Below are 22083 nucleotides of genomic sequence, written 5' to 3' on the forward strand. Positions count from 1 at the left end.
GTTTGTTTTTTTCACATTTTTTACAGATGACACTGGCTTCGGGGATCAAAATGACAAGTAATGGTGAGTATGTAATCTATGTTTAATGTAATGTACTGTATGTCTATATGTATGTATTGTATGTAATTTATGCAGTATGTATGTAGCATGTATGTATGGATGTATGCATGTAGTATGTATGTAGCATGTATGTAGTATGTATGGATGTATGTAGTATGTATGTATGTATGTATGTAGTATGTATAGATGTATGTATGTAGCATGTATGTATGTAGCATGTATGTATTATGTATGTAGCCTGTATGTAGCATGTATGTAGTATGTAGCATGTATGTATGTAGCATGTATGTATGTAGCAGGTAGCATGTATGTATGTAGCATGTACGTATGTATGTATGTAGCATGTATGTATGTAGTATATAGCATGTATGTATGTATGTAGAATGTATGTATGTAGCACGTATGTAGCATGTATGTATGTAGAATGTATGTATGTAGCATATGTATGTAGCATGCATGTATGTATGTAGAATGTATGTATGTAGCATGTATGTGGCATATATGTATGTAGCATGTATGTATGTATGTAGCATGTATGTATGTAGCATGTATGTATGTATGTATATAGAATGCATGTATGTAGCATGTATGTATGTATGTATGTAGCATGTATGTATGTATGTAGCATGTATGTATGTATGTAGCATGTATGTATGCATGTAGCATGTATGGAGTATTTTTTTTTTCATTCAACACATTAGCCGGATGATGGGACTACTACTGTCCCATCATTGGCTAATGTGTCAATCACTGTCAGTGTAGCAGGCATCGTCCGATGGGACTTGTAGTCCCATCGGACGATGCCCACACTGAGACCCCTGCACGTCGCAGAGACCCCCACACCACCACAGAGACCCCCCACGCCGCAGAGACATCCCCATGCCGCATCAAGCCCCGGCACGCCGCATCGAGCCTGGGCAGCCCGGATACAGCTCCGGCCGCATAGAATGAGATCCCTGGCAGGCCCGCACAGACCCCGCCCACACACACAGACACTCAGTGTCCGCCCACGCACTGCCCATGCACCGCCCACACTCTTCCCCCTCCAGAACCCCATATAGAAGGACAGAAAGGGCTGATTTACATTCCGATACTTGTGTCCCATTCACTTGTATTGGTATCGGGTATCGGTATTGGCGATATCCGATATTTTTTGGATATCGGCCGATCCAATCCGATACCGATACTTTTGAATATCGGAAGGTATCGCTCAACACTATTGATAAGGCATGAAGTGCCCTCAGTGAGCGAAACAGGACTGGTAAATACACAATGCTATATATATAGAAGATTGTGATTATAAGTACAGTAGTGTTGAGCGATACCTTCCGATATTCAAAAGTATCGGTATCGGATTGGATCGGCCGATATCCATAAAATATCGGATATCGCCGATACCGATACCCGATACCAATACAAGTCAATGGGACACAAATATCGGAAGGTATCCTGGATGGTTCCCAGGGTCTGAAGGAGAGGAAACTCTCCTTCAGGCCCTGGGATTCATATTCATGTAAAAAATAAAGAATAAAAATAAAAAATATGGATATACTCACCCCTCCGACGGACCCTGGACCTTAGCGGTGCAACCGGCAGCCTCCGTTCCTAAGAATGCAGTGAGTGAAGGACCTTCTATGACGTCGCGGTCACGTGAGCGGTCACATGAGCGGTTACACGACTAATCACAAGACCGCGACGTCATCGCAGGTCCTGTACACTCACTGCATTCTTAGGAACGGAGGCTGCCGGTTGCACCGCTAAGGTCCAGGGTCCGTCGGAGGGGTGAGTATATCCATATTTTTTATTTTTATTCTTTATTTTTTACATGAATATGGATCCCAGGGCCTGAAGGAGAGTCTCCTCTCCTCCAGACCCTGGGAACCATACACTGGGAACTTCCGATTCCGATTTCCGATATCACAAAAATATCAGAACTCGGTATCGGAATTCCGATACCGCAAATATTGGCCAATACCCGATACTTACGGTATCGGAATGCTCAACACTAATTATAAGTCAAACAATAAGGATATAGGTAAAGGTAATAAAATACCAAAAATGACAAAAGTCCTGTATAAGCACAATGAGGACAGAGCGTAACGCTGTCAGCGGCCTACATACACATAACAGACATTTGGACATAAGGCATAGTTACCAGTAAGGGAGTATACGGAGGACCCACCACACCCGACGCGCGTTTCGCAAGAAATGCTTCGTCCAGAGGTTCATGCCTTATTAACTGATTTATGTTTAATCATTTTGTGCAAGCTTTTTGCTGCGCTACTGAGGTGGACTTGGGGAGTTTATCGTTGGTCCCCCACTGTTCTTGTACTTGTGGTATTGCCGTGTATTTCTATACAATAGTCTATAATAAAGATATATGTTTTATGATACTTTTTGCTTTGTGTGAAGTTTCTCTTTTTTTGGTTTTGTATATGCTAGACTTCATGGTTCTTTTGGGGTTTCATTAGGTGTCTCATGCGCTTACAAGTAAAACCTTCACTGACAAGAAAAATTCATCAATGTATAATATAAAGCAATTCATAAATTGTCATTACGACTAATGTGGTCTATAAAATAGATTGTGAGATCTGTAATCTAACATATGTGGGTTGCACCACAAGAAAATTAAAGACGCCCATATCCGAACATTTGAGAGACACACTAAAAGGAAATAGTAATAATCGCAATATTTCCATGATAGCAAAACACTTTATAACCCACCACGCCGGAAACATATCAGCAATGAAAGTCCAAGGTATAGAACAAATAAAAAAATCATAGAGCGGTGGAGATATAAAAAGACACCTCCTAACCAGAGAGGCATTTTGGATTTATAATCTAGAAACAAGATATCCAAATGGCCTGAATAGGAGAAATGAATTAATGTACCATTATTTGTAAATAGTTGTTCTGTGTATTATGTCATTTATATGTATTACGACGTTCTAAAGATTTGTAATTTTTCTGTCAAATTTTGATAGGTGCAGACTCTGTAATTAATACCAGGTGATCAAATCAGCTGTGTAAGAGTAGATTGAATACCTTATCAGAACTAGAAGGTAGATGTAGGATTAAGCTGTGATAAAGATCTTAGTTGATCGAAACGCGTTGCTTATACCTTTCTTTTTCGCTGCCTATGCATCCATGATGTACAAGGATTCTTTGATGACTATGACGTGTTAACTTGGAAAATAAAGACTTTGAATTTTAAGGAGCTGGAACTACCACTTCGTTCCATATACTAGCAATTAACATTTTATTTAAAATTGTTTAATTTGTCCAATTACTTTTGGTCCCTTTAAAAACAGGGTGGCACATGTTAAGGAGCTGAAACTCCTAAACCCTTCATCTAATTTTAATATGGATACCCTCAAATGAAAGCTGGAAGTCTGAACTTCAACTGCATCTGAATTGTTTTGTTTAGAATTCATTGTGGTAATGTCTATGACCAAAATTAGAAAAATGTTGTCTCTGTCCAAATATATATGGACTTAACTGTATATATTTTTTTATATTTTAAAAAACATTTTTTTTAATTTTGGCATGCTTCAATAGCCTCCTTGGGAGGTTAGAAACTGCCACAACTTGATCGGCTCTGCCACATAGAGGCGATGTTCAGATTGCCTCTATATAGCAGATTTACTCACTTGCTATGAGCGCCGACCACTGGGTGGCACTCATAGCAAGCCGGTACTGACAACCATAGAGGTCTCCAGGAGACCTCCGGTTGTCATGCCAACACACTGGTGACCCGCGATCATGTGACGGGGTCACCGCTGCACGTATTTCCGGCCTCATGTCCGGAAGCGCAATGTAAATGCCGCTGTCAGAGTTTGACAGCGGCATTTAACTGGTTAATAGTGGCTACTGTGGGCACATGTCAGCTGTTTAAAACAGCAGACATGTCCCCCGGAAACATGTGGGCTCACCGCCAGAGCCCACATAAAAGGGAGACCGACATCGGAGTAAATGTACACCTGATGTCGGTAAGGAGTTAAGGGGAAACGTGTAAATGATTTGTAGTGGCCTAGTCAAAGCCCGGACCTTAATCCAATTCAGAATCTGTGGTCATTTTGAAGATTGCTGTTCTCCAGAGGAAATCATCTAACTTGAAGGAGCTGGAGCAGTTTTACCTTGAGGAATGGACAAAAATCCCAGTGGCAAGATGTGGAAAGCCAGGGATGGCCGATGCTGCTTAAAGGGGTCCTCTGGGGATGATTGTATTGCAGCAGAGGTGGTATAGTTCCCCACATCTAGAACTTGGTCCCCAGGGCTTCCGGTGCAGTTGATAAAGATGATAGATGGTGAAGCGCAGGAAAGAATTAGAGGACACAAGGTTGCAGTCTCTTTACCTTTTACTGATGCAGTTCAGGTACAGGTTACCGGTGGTCTTTGGAATCTGGGCAGCCTGGAAGCGATTCGGAATCCCCCAAGCCAGAAGGGGTTGGAAGCCTTCCTTACTAGTGGCCAGAAGACATGGAATCTCCGGTTTCTGCTGTGGGGCATACAGTTACCCCCACAACCTCGGAATTCCAGCCTCCGGTTTCTGCACTTGATCCTGGAGTGAGCCCAATCGCAGCTCCACTTCAGTTTCTCTGTCCTTTGCTCCTTCTCCCCTCACTGTCTCTTACAGACTGTCTGACTCTCCTGTCAGGAGCTACAGAGTCGCATGTCTGCTCAGCTCCAGCTCTCCTCACAGACTCTTCCCTAACTCCTCCTCCAGCCAGTATAGGGAAGCTACCCTCAAACCGGGTCCAGAGCTCCCCCTTTTGGCCTGGAGTCAGAACAGTGTTGTGTGTATGTGTTACCTGCTAAAGGGATCCTTGTCGCTTTCAGGCATAGCATCACACTCTCTGTGAGGAAGGCAATACCCCTGTAACAACCGGCTTCCTGGGGTTTTACATTCCCCCCATTAAATCCAGTACTCACGGACTGGGAAAAACATAAATAATAAATGGGTTAAGACATGCAAACATTTCAAAATGCATTACAACAGGTAAAATAACTTTTCGTCCCTTTATGAGAGGTTACTTTCATGAACGTTGCATAACTATAAAAGAAAAATACAAAACGTGCAAACACATAGAAGGTGCAAAACATAACATTTTAAACAAGTCTATGTTGCAGGTTGTGAGATCCCACACAGGGGTGTCCTTCTCACTAACTGTTCTTTTTCCAGGATAGGTTCTCAGTCCTGCATCCTCCTGGACTGGAGGCCAGCTGGATCTTTTCCTTTGGGGACACTTGCATGGACTGTATGGTTTTGGCTAGTGCAGCCACACTTTTTGTCAGTTCCTGGAGCCGCAGTCCTGCAGCAGGGTCATTTTCCAGGGTCTGCGTATCGGCCAAGATTTGTTTGACACTCCCTTTATCAGTGTCCGGCCAGGACTTTACTTTCCTCTGGGCCACACCAGTTAACTGACCAATGAGGATGTTGACTTTTTGCTCTTCAGACATGGGGTACACTTTGAACAAGCTACATAGTCTCTCCTTGAAATCGCTCAGGGTGTGTGACTCCCCTGAGTATTGCAATAACCAGGCTGCTCCTAGTATGTACGGCATCAATAGCAGCATTATGGGGATGGCGGTGGCGGGTACCAGATCTTGCTGCACTCTGCAGATGCAGGCTGTGGCTGCATCTGCCACTGAATCTTGTGGTGCTATGGGGGCTGCGACTGCATCCGCCGCTATCTCTCCACCTGAGCTGGACATGTTCCTCTCCCCTTAGATAACCTCAACCAGGCCTGCCGTTCTGTTACCTTGATCAGCAACTGCTCCGCTGGTGGGCTGGAAGAACTCTTTCCGGTCTCCAAGTTGGGGCTTCCTGCTTTCCACCCGTTCACAACAGAAATTTGCCAGAGCTTCACTTCGCGCTCTTTCTTCTGGGTGCCGGTCATGACGGCACGTCCCCTCTGCTTCCCGCGCACTGTGTGGTGCTGTAATGACGGCAATTACACAGTGCAACAACTTCTCGTTTAAACACAGTCTTTTAGGCGCACAGGACCCAGTTTTCTGGGTCAGTCGATCCTGTTCGTGATGTCAAAATGGAGCGCCCGCTAGGACCGTGGTGTGCTCGGTACCAGGCCGGTTCTGTTCTTAAAGGGGTGATCACGGTGGCAGTGACCAGGTCCGTGGCCCTGGGCATCCAGTAAAAGGGGGTTAATGAAAATGAGAAAAATAAAGTCTAATGTAGCAGTGTTCGTGACACCACATGTGGTACTCAGCCAGGGATGGCTGACTCTGCTTAAAGGGGTCCTCTGGGGATGATGGTATTGCAGCAGAAGTGGTATAGTTCTCCACAGTTAGAATTTGGACCCAGGGCTCCCGGTGCAGTTGGTAAAGATGATAGATTCTGAAGTGCAGGAAAGAATTAGGGGACACAAGGTTGCAGTCTCTTTACCGTTTACTGATGCAGTTCAGGTACAGGTTACAGGTGGTCTTTGGAATCCGGGCAGCCTGGAAGCGATTCGGAATCCCCCAAGCCAGGTGGTCTTGGAAGCCTTCCTTACTGCGCTGTGTTTTAAGTTCCTTACTGTCTGAGACTTCACTCAAGGTCCTCTCTTTCTCTCTGTCCCTTTTAGGTGGACACTACCTGCATGGCAGGCAACTCGAGCCTTTTTACAGGTGTCCCTTCTTGTGGTGACTCTGGGCTCTATCTACTGCTGTGCCTTCAGGTGTAATGGTGGCCAGTAGACTTGGAATCTCCCACCCGCCAGTTTCTGCTGTGGGGCATACAGTTACCCCCACAACCTCGGAATTCCGGCCTCCGGTTTCTGCGCTTGATCCTGGAGTGAGCTCAATCGCAGCTCCACTCTGGCTTCTCTTTCTCTCCTTTGCTCCTTCTCTCCTCATTGTCTCTTACAGACTGTCTGACTTTCCTGTCAGGAGCTGCAGAGCCACATGTCTGCTCAGCTCCAGCTCTCCTCACAGACTCTTCCCTAACTCCTCCTCCAGCCAGAATATATAGGGAAGCTACCCTCAAACCGGTTCCAGAGCTCCCCCTTCTGGCCTGGAGTCAGAACAGTGTTGTGTGTACGTGTTACCCGTTAAAGGGATCCTTGTCGCTTCCAGGCATGGCATCACCCTCCCCATGAGGAAGGCAATACCACTGTAACAAGCGGCTTCCTGGGGTGTTACACAAACACTGTATTATTGTCGCATTTTTTCCCACAGGCAAAACCTACTCTCTTGTCAGTGAAGAAGCTGCTTACAAAAAGTATCTTTTGCTGCGCTTTTCTTGCTGCGTTTTTATTTGTGCATTTTTGCTGTCTTTTGTGCATGTTGATAAAGTTTACTGCCCCCAAACAAGCATGATTTAACTTCCTTTGATGTTTGCAGCAAAAACTCAGCAAAAACTGATACCTGCGTTTTTGAGGCGTTTTTGCTCTGAGCCATTGTTTTCTTATGGGTGAAAAAATGCTGCAAATACGCTAAAAAGCACTAAAAGATGTGACATGATGCAGTTTTTAAAAACAAAGCAGTTTTCCAAATCTGTCAGGAAAATAAAACCGACGCGCGTTCATGAGATTTCTTGAAATTTGCATAAAACAATGCAGCAAAAAAAATGATAAATAGCCTTATGTTGTTTTGCTGCAGTCAAGACCTAAAACTGGATAATACACATGTAGCTGCTGAAAAAGCTCTTTATAAAAACAGATAGAGGATGACATGTTAATTAGTGGTTGACAGAGGAGAAAACATTTCCTAAAAAAGCGATCAGCTGCAGACGACATTTGCAGGGAGAAGTTTCTATGCAGCGACACTTGTCTGTCTGATCATTAGGACGTAATGTCCATAGAAGTATTAGATGTAGTGATGAGCGAATATACTGGTTACTCGAGATTTCTCGAGCACGCTCGGGTGTCCTCCAAGTATTTTATATTGCTCGGAGATTTAGTTTTCCTCACTGCAGCTGAATGATTTACATCTGTTAGCCAGCATAAGTACATGTGGGGATTCCCTAGCAACCAGGTAACCCCCACATGTACTTATGCTGGCTAACAGATGTAAATCATTCAGGTGCGGTGAGGAAAACTAAATCCCCGAGCACTAAAAAATACTCGGAGGACACCCGAGCGTGCTCGAGAAATCTCGAGTAACGAGTATATTCGCTCATCACTAATTAGATGTCACGAGGAAATCCTTATTAATATATGTCATAATCTGATGACTTTATATAAGGGAATTACCATTTTAGAAGTTCTCTCGCACATAAAAACCTACTGTAGGCGTAAATGCATAGGATGTTCTCTTAATTCCTATTGATTTTAACAAGACGGCCAGTTTACATTTCCTAGTAATTTGCTCATTTTTTTCCTCTATGACGTCAGCTTTGTAATTCATTAAATAATTATGGCCTTTCCGCCTATTAAATTATGTAGCATTAGCGAATAAATGTTGCCAAGAGATATATCTTGTGGATTGGAGGAATGTGCAGGGATGATAATGTGTCCAAAACTATAAAGCGCTGCGGAATATCTTAGCGCTATATAAAAAATAAAGAATATTATTATTATTGAGATTATTTCCTAATGGCTTCCAGCCATCTATGGACTAATGTAATTAAGTATTTCAACTATTATGTGACAAAGGTAGGATAATATAAGACAGTGGTAGACACCTATGTATCTGTACATGTCTTTCTTTACAGTAACAAAAGCCTGTGAGGGATTTCAGGCTCTTCGGAGCCACTAGAGGCAGCCAAGCTAAATAAATGTCCGTGCGCGAATAAGGAAAGGGGGGAGGATTAGAATAAAGCACATAGGAGCTTTCACTGCTATGAAATCTCAACCAGAGATCAGCTGCAGGAAAGAAATACTGGGAGCTTGCGGGAAGCCTGCAGACACCTACAGCCTGGAATAGCAGCAGACTTGTGGTTATATGTGCGCACAAATGGCTCGGGCTCCACAAGCAGGTAAGAAAGAGCAAAGCAGGCACAGGGACTGCTGCTTGTCTGCCTCCTCTTGACTGCTAGGGTTGCAGTTTGAGTCAATCAGATGTGACATGGGTTGATAACTGGCATGGCAGAAGCAGTAAATGCAGTTTAACCTCTGGGCAGAGTGTTCCTCAGAAGTGCCACCAGCATGATGAAGAGATCTGAGTAGTCTCGAAAGCTTGCTTTTTGTTATTACTTTATTTTAGTTACCTGTGCAAAGGTATCGCATGTAAAAGGACTGTCATTTGGTTTCTCATTAGCATGCAGTCACCTGGCAGTCACCTTCATGAGTTTATTGAGACCTTCTCATCTCCGAGGACATTGTCACTGTGTGAGACAAAGTCATTGGCATCTGGGAAGGAATTGAACTAATGTGTTGGAATGCGGAACATCAGCTTGTTGCTGGTGATTGGCAGGTGGTCTCTCCTGTCCCACCTTGTATGAACATTCCCATGGTCCATGAAGCAGACCGGGCTACAGTTCAGCGAGAAGGTGCTCAGTGAAAGATGTACATATATCCTGAATAAAGATGATGTCACATAGTTCCACCTAACTGGACCAGACGAAATCTTGAGATTGCTTTACATTTTGTTGGCATTTTTGACTACTGTACGACGGGTTTTATTATGATGCTTTATGGTTTACCAACTTTGTGATCTGAATTATTTACAAACTGATTAATAAAGTGTAACCCCACAACTATATTTTCTAAGTGGGCTACATTATGTAAGTCTTTGCCTACATGGAGATTAATTAGTTTAACTGTTTACAGTACAAAACTTTTCTCCAATAATTGAGACTGTGGACCTGAATTAACTTCAAGATGTTATTATTTAGTGGATGTTGTAAAATTACAAGTCTTTGCATGAGATAATACATTGTGAATCCTACACTCAGTCATATAATGTGTACAAGAACTGAGAACATACTGAGAAAACAGGTGGAAATCTTGCGACTTTGACTCTGTTCTGCCCCATCGTTTCTTACTACTCCGCTTACAAACTGTTTTTTCACTTTTTCCAAATTTTGCCAAATTTGACTTTATCTAGCTACTTATAAGCAGTAAAATGAACATGAAGTCTGGTGTTATCTTAATGATGCTTGTTGGGAATGTATTTCCACATAACGACAGCTGAAATAAGAATCCGTTTATATGAGTTTTACCATTACAGTGGTGGCAAATTTTCTCCATGTGTGTTGCATGATTGCTTGCATTAATCACATTAAAGAGGTGTTCCACTACAATCTTTATTGTGCACATCGATTTAAGCCATGGAAATAAGTGTTTTTTTCCAATTCATTCTTTTTCATATTTGCCTATCTCTGTTCGCTCAGTGCGATCATGTGACCCCCGGCTGCATCCACCGATGATATCCAGTGATGTCACGTCAACTTCCAAACTGTAGAAGTTGAGGTTGCATCACCGAGGCATGACCAAGTCTCATACAGACTGTGGCCACTCTTCTTGATTGACTGGTGTGTGGGCGGTGTTTCACCGCACGTCACCGCCCAGAATCGAGCGTACGCTGTAGAAGATTTTCCTCTCTCCTTCTCTGCTTTCATTTCCGCATGCTTGCAGAGCTCTGCCAGTCTAGAAGTTGATGTGACATCACCGGATATCCACTGCCGCAGGTCATGTGATCCGCACTGAGCGAGCAGAGATTGCGCCGCTCACAAGCAAGACTGCGGAGACCCCACCCAGCATACCCATGATCCCTCCACACATAACCCTTAAAACATACGAATAAGACAAGAACACAATAATTGATGGGTGAAGGTCGGTCACAGCTTTTATTAATTCATTTCTTATAACTGTCAACATATTTTTTAACCACTTAGAAAGGCACATAAAATTAATTAACCACGCTCGCCGCCAAATGCCCTGTTGTCAATTCACAGGCACGTCAGCCGACGAGCCGTACCCATGTGTCCTTTCTTTAAATCCCGCTGTGACTTGCATCTAAAATAAATAAAATACCAATGTTACAAAACAAACATTAAAAAGGGGAGGGAGGGTGGGAAAAGCACCTCCGGGACCCACTGAAAATGAGGGAAGGAGGGGGAGAGGAAAATAACCCAGCGTTATATAGCCCATTAACATGAAGGGGGGGGGGAAGGGATAGTGAGTCACTCATAATGATTGGCCCGCAACCATGTCAAAGCACCGCCCCCTTATAACTATTAAACTGTGTGTAGGGACAACACTCAATAACATGGAAACCAGTGAGGACAAGAGGCACCGCAGTCAGAGGCACCATTCTTATTCAGTGCGGTGCCTGCCAGACTGCGGAGACCCCACCCAGCATACCCATGATCCCTCCACACATAACCCTTAAAACATACGAATAAGACAAGAACACAATAATTGATGGGTGAAGGTCGGTCACAGCTTTTATTAATTCATTTCTTATAACTGTCAACATATTTTTTAACCACTTAGAAAGGCACATAAAATTAATTAACCACGCTCGCCGCCAAATGCCCTGTTGTCAATTCACAGGCACGTCAGCCGACGAGCCGTACCCATGTGTCCTTTCTTTAAATCCCGCCACGGAAGGATCATGTGTCCTTACACATGACTCCGACCCCCACCCATCAACAAAAGAGCCTGCTCAATTCCATCTTGTAGCCCTGATAAAAAGATATCTAGGCCAATATCTGTAAGATGTACACCATCTTGCCTTAACAGTGCTCTGTTATCCCCCTCTAATTGCTTATGTCTTATAACAACACCAAACCTTTCCCTAACAAATTTCGAAATCCGGGCATTTATTGTTCTCCTGGTGCGCTCTATAGCCATGCCGTCTCTGGCACCATGCCAGACCGACCGAGGAACTATTTCCGACCAAACAAATATAAGTTCTTGAAAGAAGCTGTGAAAACGGGATATATCTGACTTCATTATTGTTATTAACTCCGCAATTTTGTAAGAACACAAGTCATTACCGCCGGCGTGTAAAACAAGAACTACCGGACTCCTGGCTTCTTTGGAGATATCCACTATTTCAGGCAAAACTTGCGGCCACTGTAAGCCTTTTATCCCCCGCCAAGAAAAATTCAGGCCTCGAAAGCCTAGGTTCCTACCGCCTGGGCGGAATTCAGCCCTTTGACCAGCCCAAAATATGTAGGAGTGGCCTAACAGCCACACAGTTGGACTGCCCGAACCTGGAATGAAGATGACAAGATTAAATTAATAGATCAGGACGAATATACCTTGAAAAACAAGCTGATCGCCATCTGCCGATCCTTTGTACCTCTGAATCGGGCAAACCTGCTTTAGCCGCCTCTGTCGCAGCTCCAATTCGAAATGAGTGGGTACCATAGTCACGAACTGGTACCCCAGATGCTGTTAAACACTTGCCGAATAATGCTTGAAATTGATACCTAGTCAACGGCGAACCATCTAAATGAACAAGGAAAAACCTACCGAAACGTCTGACCTCTAAATAGGCGATAATTAAAAGAACAGGGCAAACTTGCCCAGAATAGCGATGCAACAAAAGCCAAGTACCTCTGCCTGCTGGGTCTGTCTTAGACTTGCGGAGGCGAAGGCGTAATGAGTCTTTAACTAGGACCACGTCGTCACACAATAAACCTCCCTCCAAACTACTCTTAGACTGAGGAACGAGCTCACTGATGCGAAGAGCTCCAAAAAAGGCTAAACCAAATGCAGCAGATAATAATAATGACTCGAAATGAGAAGAACATATCTCATTAGTTGAACATATAATGGTATGAAGGAGAGATAAGGAAATGGGGCGCCTACATTCACGACTTGGTTGCACCCGCTTCCACCCTTTCAATGCCTGTCTGATAAGAAATGTTTTAGTAACATCAACCCAACCTAACAACTGAAAATAAAAAGCTAAACCAGATAAACGTTGCTGCGCCGATGATCCAGATATACCTTTGTCTAAAAGTTGACTAATGAATTCGATTGTAACTTGTAATCTGTATTGATCAGACAAGTGTACCGGCCTCCCACGTATCAATGAACACCATTCTTCCCATGCCTTACCGTAAGACTGCCATGTTGATGGGACAACTGAAGAACGGACCAGAGGCATCAACTGTTCGCCACTGTTTCCCAAAGAGAAAGGGGGCAAGGCAAGCCCACCGGTTGAGCGCTGGGAAAACTGTTCTTGAAAACCTGCCAATCAAAATGTGGTAGCATGTCAGACAATCTGTTATCAGAGACTAAAAGTTGTTGAGCCCGAGGCCATATGTTATATTTGAGGCATAACAATGCAAGACGGCGAAGCAGACATAAGATTGGAAGGGACGTGCAAGACATAAAATTTATGCAAAGTGCGGTTTTTGGGTGTGAAGTTTGAAAAACAATCTTCTTATTAGCTAAACTGTCAAACCAAAGGTCGACAGATAGAACGATTGAAAACACTTCACAGAAGGCAGGATCCTGGCAAATACCTAGAGTTCGCCAAGATGTAGGCCAGTTTTCTTTACACCATTGATCACCAAAAACCACGACAAAACCGGAAGAAACATCTGCGCTTGTAAATAACTGGAGATCCTGGCTAAAAACCTCTTTTGGCATAAAGCAAGTATGACAATTGTACGTCTGCAGGAAAGATTTCCAAACTTCCAGGTCTGCCTGCATACTCTTGGTAATACGGAGTCTATGACTAGGGTTTGACACACCTCTGGTAGCCAAAGACAGCCGGCGAGAAAAAACTCTGCCTACCGGCATGACTCTGCAGGCGAAAACTAATAAACCCAACAAAGATTGCATTTGTTGCAATGTTACCTTACGAACTGCACTAAAACCTTGAATTAAACTCAAGATTTTTTGAATTTTTTCAGATGGCAATCTAAATACCATGGAAACTGTGTCAATCTCAATGCCCAAAAATGTTAACTTTTGAACAGGACCGATTGTTTTTTCCGCAGACAACGGTATACCAAAGTCACTCGCTATTTCTTTGAATTTGTTAATTAAAATTGCACATAGATTAGAATCCTCTGGTCCCACAAAAAGAAAATCGTCCAGGTAGTGCGTAACAGCATTACAGCTTGTCTCGTAACGCACTACCCAATCCAAAAAGGAACTAAAAAGCTCAAAATAATAGCATGAGATAGAACATCCCATAGGGAGACACATATCATAGTAATACTGGTCATCTACTTGACAGCCTAACAGGTGAAAACAATCGGGATGAACCGGTAATAACCGAAAAGCAGAGTCGATATCCGCTTTTGCCAGCCAGGCTCTAGGGCCTGCCTCTCGGACCATTACTACTGCTTTATCAAATGATGCATATGCTACTGAAGAATCCTCCAGCAGTATACCATCATTAACGGAGACACCTTTAGGATAAGACAGGTGGTGAATCATTCGAAATGTGCCTGGTTCTTTTTTGGGTACAACCCCCAAAGGGGAGACCCTAAAATATGGAAAAGGCGGGGATGAAAAAGGCCCAGCCATTCTACCCAATGATACTTCTTTTGAAATTTTTTCTCTAACAACATCAGGATGGGAAGCTGCAGATTTCAAATTTTTGGAAAAAGAAATTGTACGTTGGAGTTTAAACGGAATAAAAAAGCCGAACGTAAAACCAAAACGAATTTGCCCAGCTGCATCTTTTTTATGGTACCGATTTAGCCATGGGCCCATCGCGGTTACGCTCACCGGTGTCCTTGCGATCGGTTTGCTGTGGTTTGGATGGTAATTTTCCTGCCGGACGAGTACACTTTGCGGCGGGGTGGGCCCCCCCGCACGCAGAGCATTCATGCTTGAACTTGCACAAGCCGAAAAATCGGCAATGCCCTTCATTAAAAAGCCAACAGGCTCCGGGTCTGCGTACGACCACTGAATTGGTGCCTGTTGATGTGTGTCCAGCAGTCGATGTTGGAAAGGGGGGCTGTTTCTGAGATAACATAAGGCGGAGCCAAACATCGGTGGCTTTTACCCCCCATCCTAACTCAGGTTGAATACCCAAACGCCTCCTGAACTCCTCATCATATCTCCACCAGGCCGTACCACCATATGCCCTATATGAATTGTAAATCATATCTTGATAGATGAATAGTTCAGAACAGCGTTCGGGGTGCTTTTGCCCCATAATACACCCTAATACTGCAAAAGCCTGTAACCAATTGTTTATTGTTTTTGCCACTTTTTGCTTACTCCTATCAAAAACCCTCTCAACTGGTCGTCTTTCTTTATCTACTGTGTGCTGATCTACTGAAATCAAAGACCAAATATCGAAATATTCGTTTTTCCAGATCTTAATTTTTGTTTCATCATCTACATGCGAACCAAGAGCGCTAACCCCACAATAAAAAGCATCTTTATGTACACTGGCTAGTGACTTAATTTTTAAATCCTCTTTTTCACGACAATTCACTTTTGGAATTTGATCCAACATTGCTTTAAAAACGGCCATTAAAGTAGTACTATCAGGATAATTAACGCTTGAAAATGAACACTCACCAGAACCAACAACTGGAGGAGGGACTCCCATAGATGGAGGAACTCCGGCTCCAGCAGACGAAGATGAAAAATTGAGACCTTGGCTTGAAGCCCCGGGAGGTGCACACTGCTCGACCGGGCTGTAAACCCTTGATGCTGCCTGAGACTCTCTTCTGACCCGGGCAGGTCCAATCTCTCTATCAGGACTCGCAGACTCGCTGGACATCTCATATGAAGATGATGGTGAGCGTCGCCTCGAGGACCGAGAATTAGCATATCTACGTGAACTTGATCTCCTATGTGAGTGAACCGAACGCCTCCTATGCTGGTCAGACGTACGGTGGCTACGGCGTGAATGAGGGGACGAGGAAGATGCTGAGTACGACCTACGGCGCTTACGCCTGTCGTGTCTTCTTTCGTGCGAATGTGTAACATGAGCATGGGTCACTAAGGTACTGTCATGCTGCGGTTGCGAACCTATGGGGGTAGTAATAACAGTTGGTAAACGCTGTGAATGAAGCTGAGTGTCAAATAACATTGGGGCAGATGGTGTTAAAGCTTCATAATGCTGAGGAACTTGTGCAGGGGCAGAAAAGTGTTGTAAAACCCCAGCTGCTGACACTATATCATGTACAGAAGTTACACTTTTTTGTAAGTCTTGTGAGGCAACATCTTTAGTGGATACAGGCAAAGGGTTAATCTGCTCTCGTGAGGAGCCTGAAGCCTGTGTACTATGATTTCCCCCCACAGCAATCACAGCAGGCACAGAGCTGGAATGTGGGGCTTCAGAATGAACAGCAGTAATGACAGCTGTATTACAAGGGCTGGACGGTACCTGCTGTGGCTGCCTGGGAAGGGCAGAAGGGGTTAATACTGCCTGAGGTGAATCACTCCTGCTGCAGGGCCCTGCTACTATAGCTGAGAGCTGATGTGAGGGCGGGAGTTTTGTGGGCGGGCGTCTACTCCTATCATGGCACTGTCGTGATTTTCCTGTCAGAACAGGAGAGCTCTCCCTGAGGCGTGCAGGAGGGCGGGAACGCCGTGCGGACCGCCTGCCTCCTCGCCCGTCGACTGCTGTCGTCGCCTGGTGAGTGACTACTTGTGGGTCAGAGGGTTTGACTGTGGGTGCTGTGAGGAGAATGTCTGCTGCTGGGGGTTGCGCTAAAAGCGCTCCCGCAGGGCTGGAGGGATGAGCATTGAGTCCAGCAACCAGGGACAGCCACCACTGCTCACCTTCTTTGTCAATTCTAGACCGCAGGGCCTCCAAAAGAGGGTCTGCCATGCTTCCTATCCGGACAGCACAAAAGCACCTCCGGGACCCACTGAAAATGAGGGAAGGAGGGGGAGAGGAAAATAACCCAGCGTTATATAGCCCATTAACATGAAGGGGGGGGGGAAGGGATAGTGAGTCACTCATAATGATTGGCCCGCAACCATGTCAAAGCACCGCCCCCTTATAACTATTAAACTGTGTGTAGGGACAACACTCAATAACATGGAAACCAGTGAGGACAAGAGGCACCGCAGTCAGAGGCACCATTCTTATTCAGTGCGGTGCCTGCCAATATGAAAAAAGAATGCATTTGACAAAATACTTATTTTAGTGGTATAAATCGATGTGCACAATTAAGATTATAGTAGCCCACCTCTTTAAACTATTGTAGATAAGTGGCACAGAGATGTAATATGGTAATATGATGCCCATTGAATTTAATATACTCATGCTGTACCTTTTTGGTCCCTAATACACGTACATTCTGCAATAGAAAATTGTAGTGCATTGAATGCACATTATGGGGACATAAATCTTGCCTAAAAGCAATGCTTTCAGCATAGAATACAGTACCTGTATGAATGGGGCTCCAACATATGTTACTAGCACCCATAGTTAGAATTATTATTATTTATTTATATAGCACCATTGATTCCATGGTGCTGTACATGAAAAGGGGTTACATACAAATTACAGATATCACTTACAGTAAGTAAACTAACAATTACAGACTGTTACAGAGGGGCGAAGACCCTGCCCTTGTGGGCTTACATTCTACAGGATGGTGGGGAAGGAGGCAGTAGGTCGAGGGTTGCAGGAGCTCCGGTGTCATGAGGTGGTAGCTCCGGTAGTGGTGAGGAGGCAGCGGGGTCAGTGCAGGCTGTAGGCTTTCATGAAGAGATGGGTTTACAGGTTCCGTCTGAAGGATCCGAATGTGGTTGATAGTCGGACGTGTTGGTGCAAAGAATTCCAGAGGATGGCGGATATTCGGGGGAAGTCTTGGAGGCGGTTGGGAGAGAAACGAATAAGTTATCTGTTATTTGTAAACTAAATGGTGATTTACCAGCCCAGTTACAATACAAAATCTAGAACATTACAATCAAGTGTATTGAATTGATTTACAAGACATTTCCATTCAATTATGTCATACAAGCACAGATTATGGTATTATCAGTAATAATACATCATCAGATAATAGATTATCCCTTTGCTGCTCTCTTCCCAAATGCTCCAGTTGCATTTTTCAGTATACAGCCATCATTCAATTACAGGTGGCTTTTGGATATTTCAGTCTAAGATTCTAAAATTGTCTTCTAGACTGTAATGATAATGATATTTTAAAGAAAAATAGATATCTTATATAGAGAAAGGAAACATGTGACATAATATTTCCTGAATACAACTTAAAATCAGATCACAGCTGGGTCACAGACTTTTCCTTCCATCTATCTCTTGACGTGAAACATTGATTTTTCCTTTATTTTTCAGACAGCCAGTATTTAGTGGCTCAAAGCTAAACCCATTTACTGTCTACTATTTTTGATTGCATTTACAGTATAATATATAATGGCTTGTAATGTCTTGGCACAGCTGGACTTCAGTGACAACCAGCTGGGATAAGGATTTTTTTTTCTTGGCTCGGGACATAGTCTGCTTGCAATTTTTGCTATTTTTTTTCTCCATGTCAGTCATTGTGACCACATCTCTCTGTCACTCACTTGGACTCTGACTGTCTGTTTTGTCAGTCTAAGTTAACTCTCCATACCCTAAAAAAGCTGCCTTAATAGTTTTCCTGTAAGCATAACCCCAGAGAAAAAGTGCAAGAATTAGCTCCCACTCCTTTTGCAATCTTTTATTTCAGGACAGTATTTATCCCTGGGTGAGTGTTAGCAACATGTCAAGTGTTGAGTAAGAATATTGGATGGAAAATTCTACATTGAAATAAATTGGTCTTGTAAATGTATTTCATTAAGGCTAGGTTCCCATTGCGTTAATGGGATAGCGCTAACGGACAGCGTTGCACGGCGAAATTAACGCCGTGCACCGCGTCCGTTAGCGCTCCCATTGCCGGCAATGTTAGAGCGCATTGCTAGCGCGTGTCATTTTCGGCACGCGCTAGCGATGTGCCAGTCTTTTGTAGCGCGCCTCGGACGCTGCTTGCAGCGTCCGCGGAGCGCCAGAGGTCCGTTCCCCGCTCTCGCAGATCGGGGATCTGCGAGAGCGGGGACGTTAACATGACCCCTGAACGCGGCCCCGAAAAAGACATTGCGTTAGCGCAATCCGCTAGCGCTCGCGCTAAACGGATTGCACTAACGCAATCTGAACCTAGCCTAAATTACATGAAACTGTCACTCATATTAGTTCCTGTAAAGAGAGAAAAAAATGTCACCTTTGAGTGGTCCACATGAGTCTTGACACGCATGTCAACATCTCCAAAGGCTAAGTTCACTCTAGGCATTTTTGGTGCATTTTTTTCAGTATTTTGTGCTTTGCATGGTTTTTTTGGACATATGTCACTTCTTTCAGCGTTTTTTCAGCATTTTACACCCATTGAAAGCAATGGGTTACGAAAAAAAGAAAGTACAGCAGTATATAAAACCCATTTATTTTGTGATTTTCCCAGGTTTACCATCTTGTCTTGGTCACCTGAGATGGCAGTTGGGATTAGTACAGTTTAGTTAAATTAGTGATCTGTACAAAGTAAACATTGGTTGACCAAGGCGTGAGATTGAACAATGCCTGGGCAACTCAATGGCAGACCAAAGTGTGAAAGTTAAAGAGTGTCCTACAAACTCAGTGCACTGCCAGTGTCTTAGGTAAATTATTCTAGACCAATTCACCTCCCTCAGCTGTTACACTTGTATGTGTATTTTTGGGGATTTGGATGTTTCGCCCCCAGCAGTTCGCCCCTGGGTACATTTATTTCACCTGTGGGAAGTTATACCATCCAGCTACCATACCATTACCCCAGAGGACCCCTTTAAGCAGCGTCGGTCCTTACTGACCGAATACCACAGGTGGCGTCACGAACAAACTTTATTCTTAAACTCCCTTTAAAGACCTTTTCCTTTACAGGGCCATGGACCGTGTCGCAGCCACCGAAGTACTGGACCCAGTACCGAGTACCCCACTGCCCTGGCAGGCGACTCAACTTAGCGTCACGAACAGGATGTACCCGGGGAGAACTGCTGGGGGCAAAAAATCCTATAACCGTATTTTTTCATGAACATATGTCTTGTATTGGTGACTTGTGTTTATTGCTTCTGTGGTGGAAGCAAAGCTGAACTTGTGGGATCCTGAAAAACGCAGCAAAAGATGCATCAAAAACTGTACCAAAACATCAATTTTTGACACTGCTTCTTTTCTGCCAACAGTGCAGATTTTGCTGCAGAAAAAAAATTCAGCACAAACTCCTAGTGTGCACTTAGCCAAACTCTGCGTTGTGCAGTGATTTTACGGCACCCAAATAGGTGCATGTGGCCACACTGTACCTTGATATGTCTCCGATTTCATATGAGCAAATGCATAAGTTAATAAGCCTGTAATACAGTATCACACTGAGCACCATGTGGTGCCACACAAAGTGCCCATTGGTAATTGTGTAAGGCTTTGCTGTCAAGTTTGGTAATGAACCAGCCATTCTTTATATTAGGTTTCCACGTCCAGGTCTAGGTTGATTATCTTAATTACCTCCTGAGAGCTAACAATCATCTAAAAAAATAAACTCCTGTTATTTATGATGTGAGCATAGTCTATCAATACTGAGCCACTCTGCAATTATGTACACATCGAAAGAAATAAGAACAATGGTCTAATCAATCAGCAGCAGCGCATTGCTAGAAGCGGAGCAATTTGCCCGCGATTAGAGTCAGCAGTCTATCCAATGCAAATCTATTCAGCAGGATGGTTGGAGAAACACTGATTTTTCCATGCTGATGACTTACTAAATTAAACAACTACCACAGTCAATGTACTTGGAAAAAACAGTTCCCCAGAGAAATTGATTGTTAAAGAGCCGGTATTCCCATCTCCAAGATGCTATCACAATCTGTAAGAGTTGTAATAATAATAATAATATTAGCAAATACCTCCAATTAGAAATGTAGTATAGTTTTTCTGATACGCTATGTCTCTTTCCTCATGTGCAGGCATTGCAGGACCTTAGGTATCCATGGTTATTGCCACTGGTATAGTGACAGTTAATAAGCTAGTTGCTAGAAGTTGCAACCATGGATACCTAAGGTCCTGCAATACCTGCACATGAGAAAAGAGACAGCGAATCAGAAAGATTAAACTACCTTTCTAATTGGAGGTATTTGTTAATATTATTATTATTACTACAGCTACTACATATTGGGATAGGATCTTGGAGATGTGAATACCCCTTTAGACTGATATCTAAGAAGGTAGAAGTGTAGGCACAATGATGACAGTATAGGCAGAAATACAATATTTCCATACCTATTGAAAGCATTAAATAAGCTTGAAAGGCTGTATCTGTGAAATTAAAGGGAAGCCGACAGTTGATACATGCTACACAATCCATGGGCAGGATGTCCCAGACACTGGCTCTGTGAACTCAGCCATGTACATTTGACGCTGAGAAAAACATACTTTAAAAGCCGCCAGGGAATGAGTCACTCGAGTGACTAGTCGGACAGGCAACTTCTCCCCTTCTGCTGCCATTGACTGACAAGTCTCTCCCTGGATGCATGTATAGTGAAAGACCTGTCACGCTAAGACAGCGGGCTAGGAGAAGCCGCCAGGTACCCACTTGTTTGACTAGTCTCCCAAGTGGCTCTATGCCTGGTGGCTTTTAAAGTGTATTTTTCACTAAAACACTGCATTTTCCTGCTGCTGATCAGGCAGTATGTGGCGCCCCTGAGGGTCCAGTCGCCACAGAGGTACTGCATCTCAGCCAGAGGTGTGGTACCCCACTCTCGGGTAAGGAGGAGGCACTACCTGGTACCCGCACACTAGCATCCAACACCACACCACTCCAGGCTAGGGGATCTTGGCAGACCCCATTTAGAGAGGGCCCCATCTCAGGCTGGAGGGGGTGCTAAGTAGAGGGTGTGGGTGGAGGAAGTAGACAAGTTTAGGAGACCTGGAGGTAAAGTTGACAGTTGGTAGTTTAGAGTTGCCATGGAAAAGGGAGTAAGGTGGAGCAATTGTGGAGAGAGAAGAGTGGAGTGACGGAGGGGTCAGAGAGGGGCTCCAGGGAGAGAGAAGGGGTCCTAGGGGCCAGGGAAGTGAAGAATCCACCCATGGTGCCCGGATTCACACCAACCGTAGTCAGGTCGCAGTGGGGACCGGCCCCAGACTAGTGGAGAGACTGTAGGACTCAGCTAGCGAACCGGAGGCTGTAGTATCTGTATGTGT

The 22083-nt window shown here is 44.0% G+C and overlaps 2 protein-coding genes across 4 annotated transcripts in view; one reads left to right on the forward strand and one right to left on the reverse strand.

The window, feature by feature from the left end:
- Positions 1-8809: 8809 nt before the first annotated feature.
- The window catches only part of PITPNM3 (PITPNM family member 3), a 791724-nt gene continuing 778450 nt past the window's right edge, over positions 8810-22083 (forward strand). Inside the window, exon 1 of the mRNA XM_077294388.1 lies at positions 8810-8977. Coding sequence (XP_077150503.1) covers positions 8944-8977 — 34 coding nt within the window. The 5' untranslated portion in view covers positions 8810-8943. The remainder of the gene's footprint in view (positions 8978-22083) is intronic.
- LOC143815298 (uncharacterized) lies at positions 10763-16991 on the reverse strand. Of its 3 annotated transcripts, none has more exons than XM_077294386.1 (4): positions 15450-16991; positions 13017-13148; positions 11945-12163; positions 10763-10958 (listed from the first exon to the last, which is right to left on the reverse strand). In XM_077294386.1, exons 1-4 carry the CDS (start codon positions 16843-16845, stop codon positions 10936-10938), a joined length of 1770 nt encoding a protein of 589 aa, XP_077150501.1. In that variant the 5' UTR covers positions 16846-16991; the 3' UTR covers positions 10763-10935. The 3 variants fall into 3 exon arrangements, with proteins under 3 accessions (XP_077150501.1, XP_077150502.1, XP_077150500.1); XM_077294387.1 differs by lacking the exon at positions 10763-10958 and having other exon boundaries at positions 11364-12163; positions 15450-15905; positions 16662-16991; XM_077294385.1 differs by lacking the exon at positions 10763-10958 and having other exon boundaries at positions 11364-12163.

The sequence above is a fragment of the Ranitomeya variabilis genome, chromosome 3 (genome assembly GCF_051348905.1).
Source record: "Ranitomeya variabilis isolate aRanVar5 chromosome 3, aRanVar5.hap1, whole genome shotgun sequence".
Classification (NCBI taxonomy): domain Eukaryota; kingdom Metazoa; phylum Chordata; class Amphibia; order Anura; family Dendrobatidae; genus Ranitomeya; species Ranitomeya variabilis.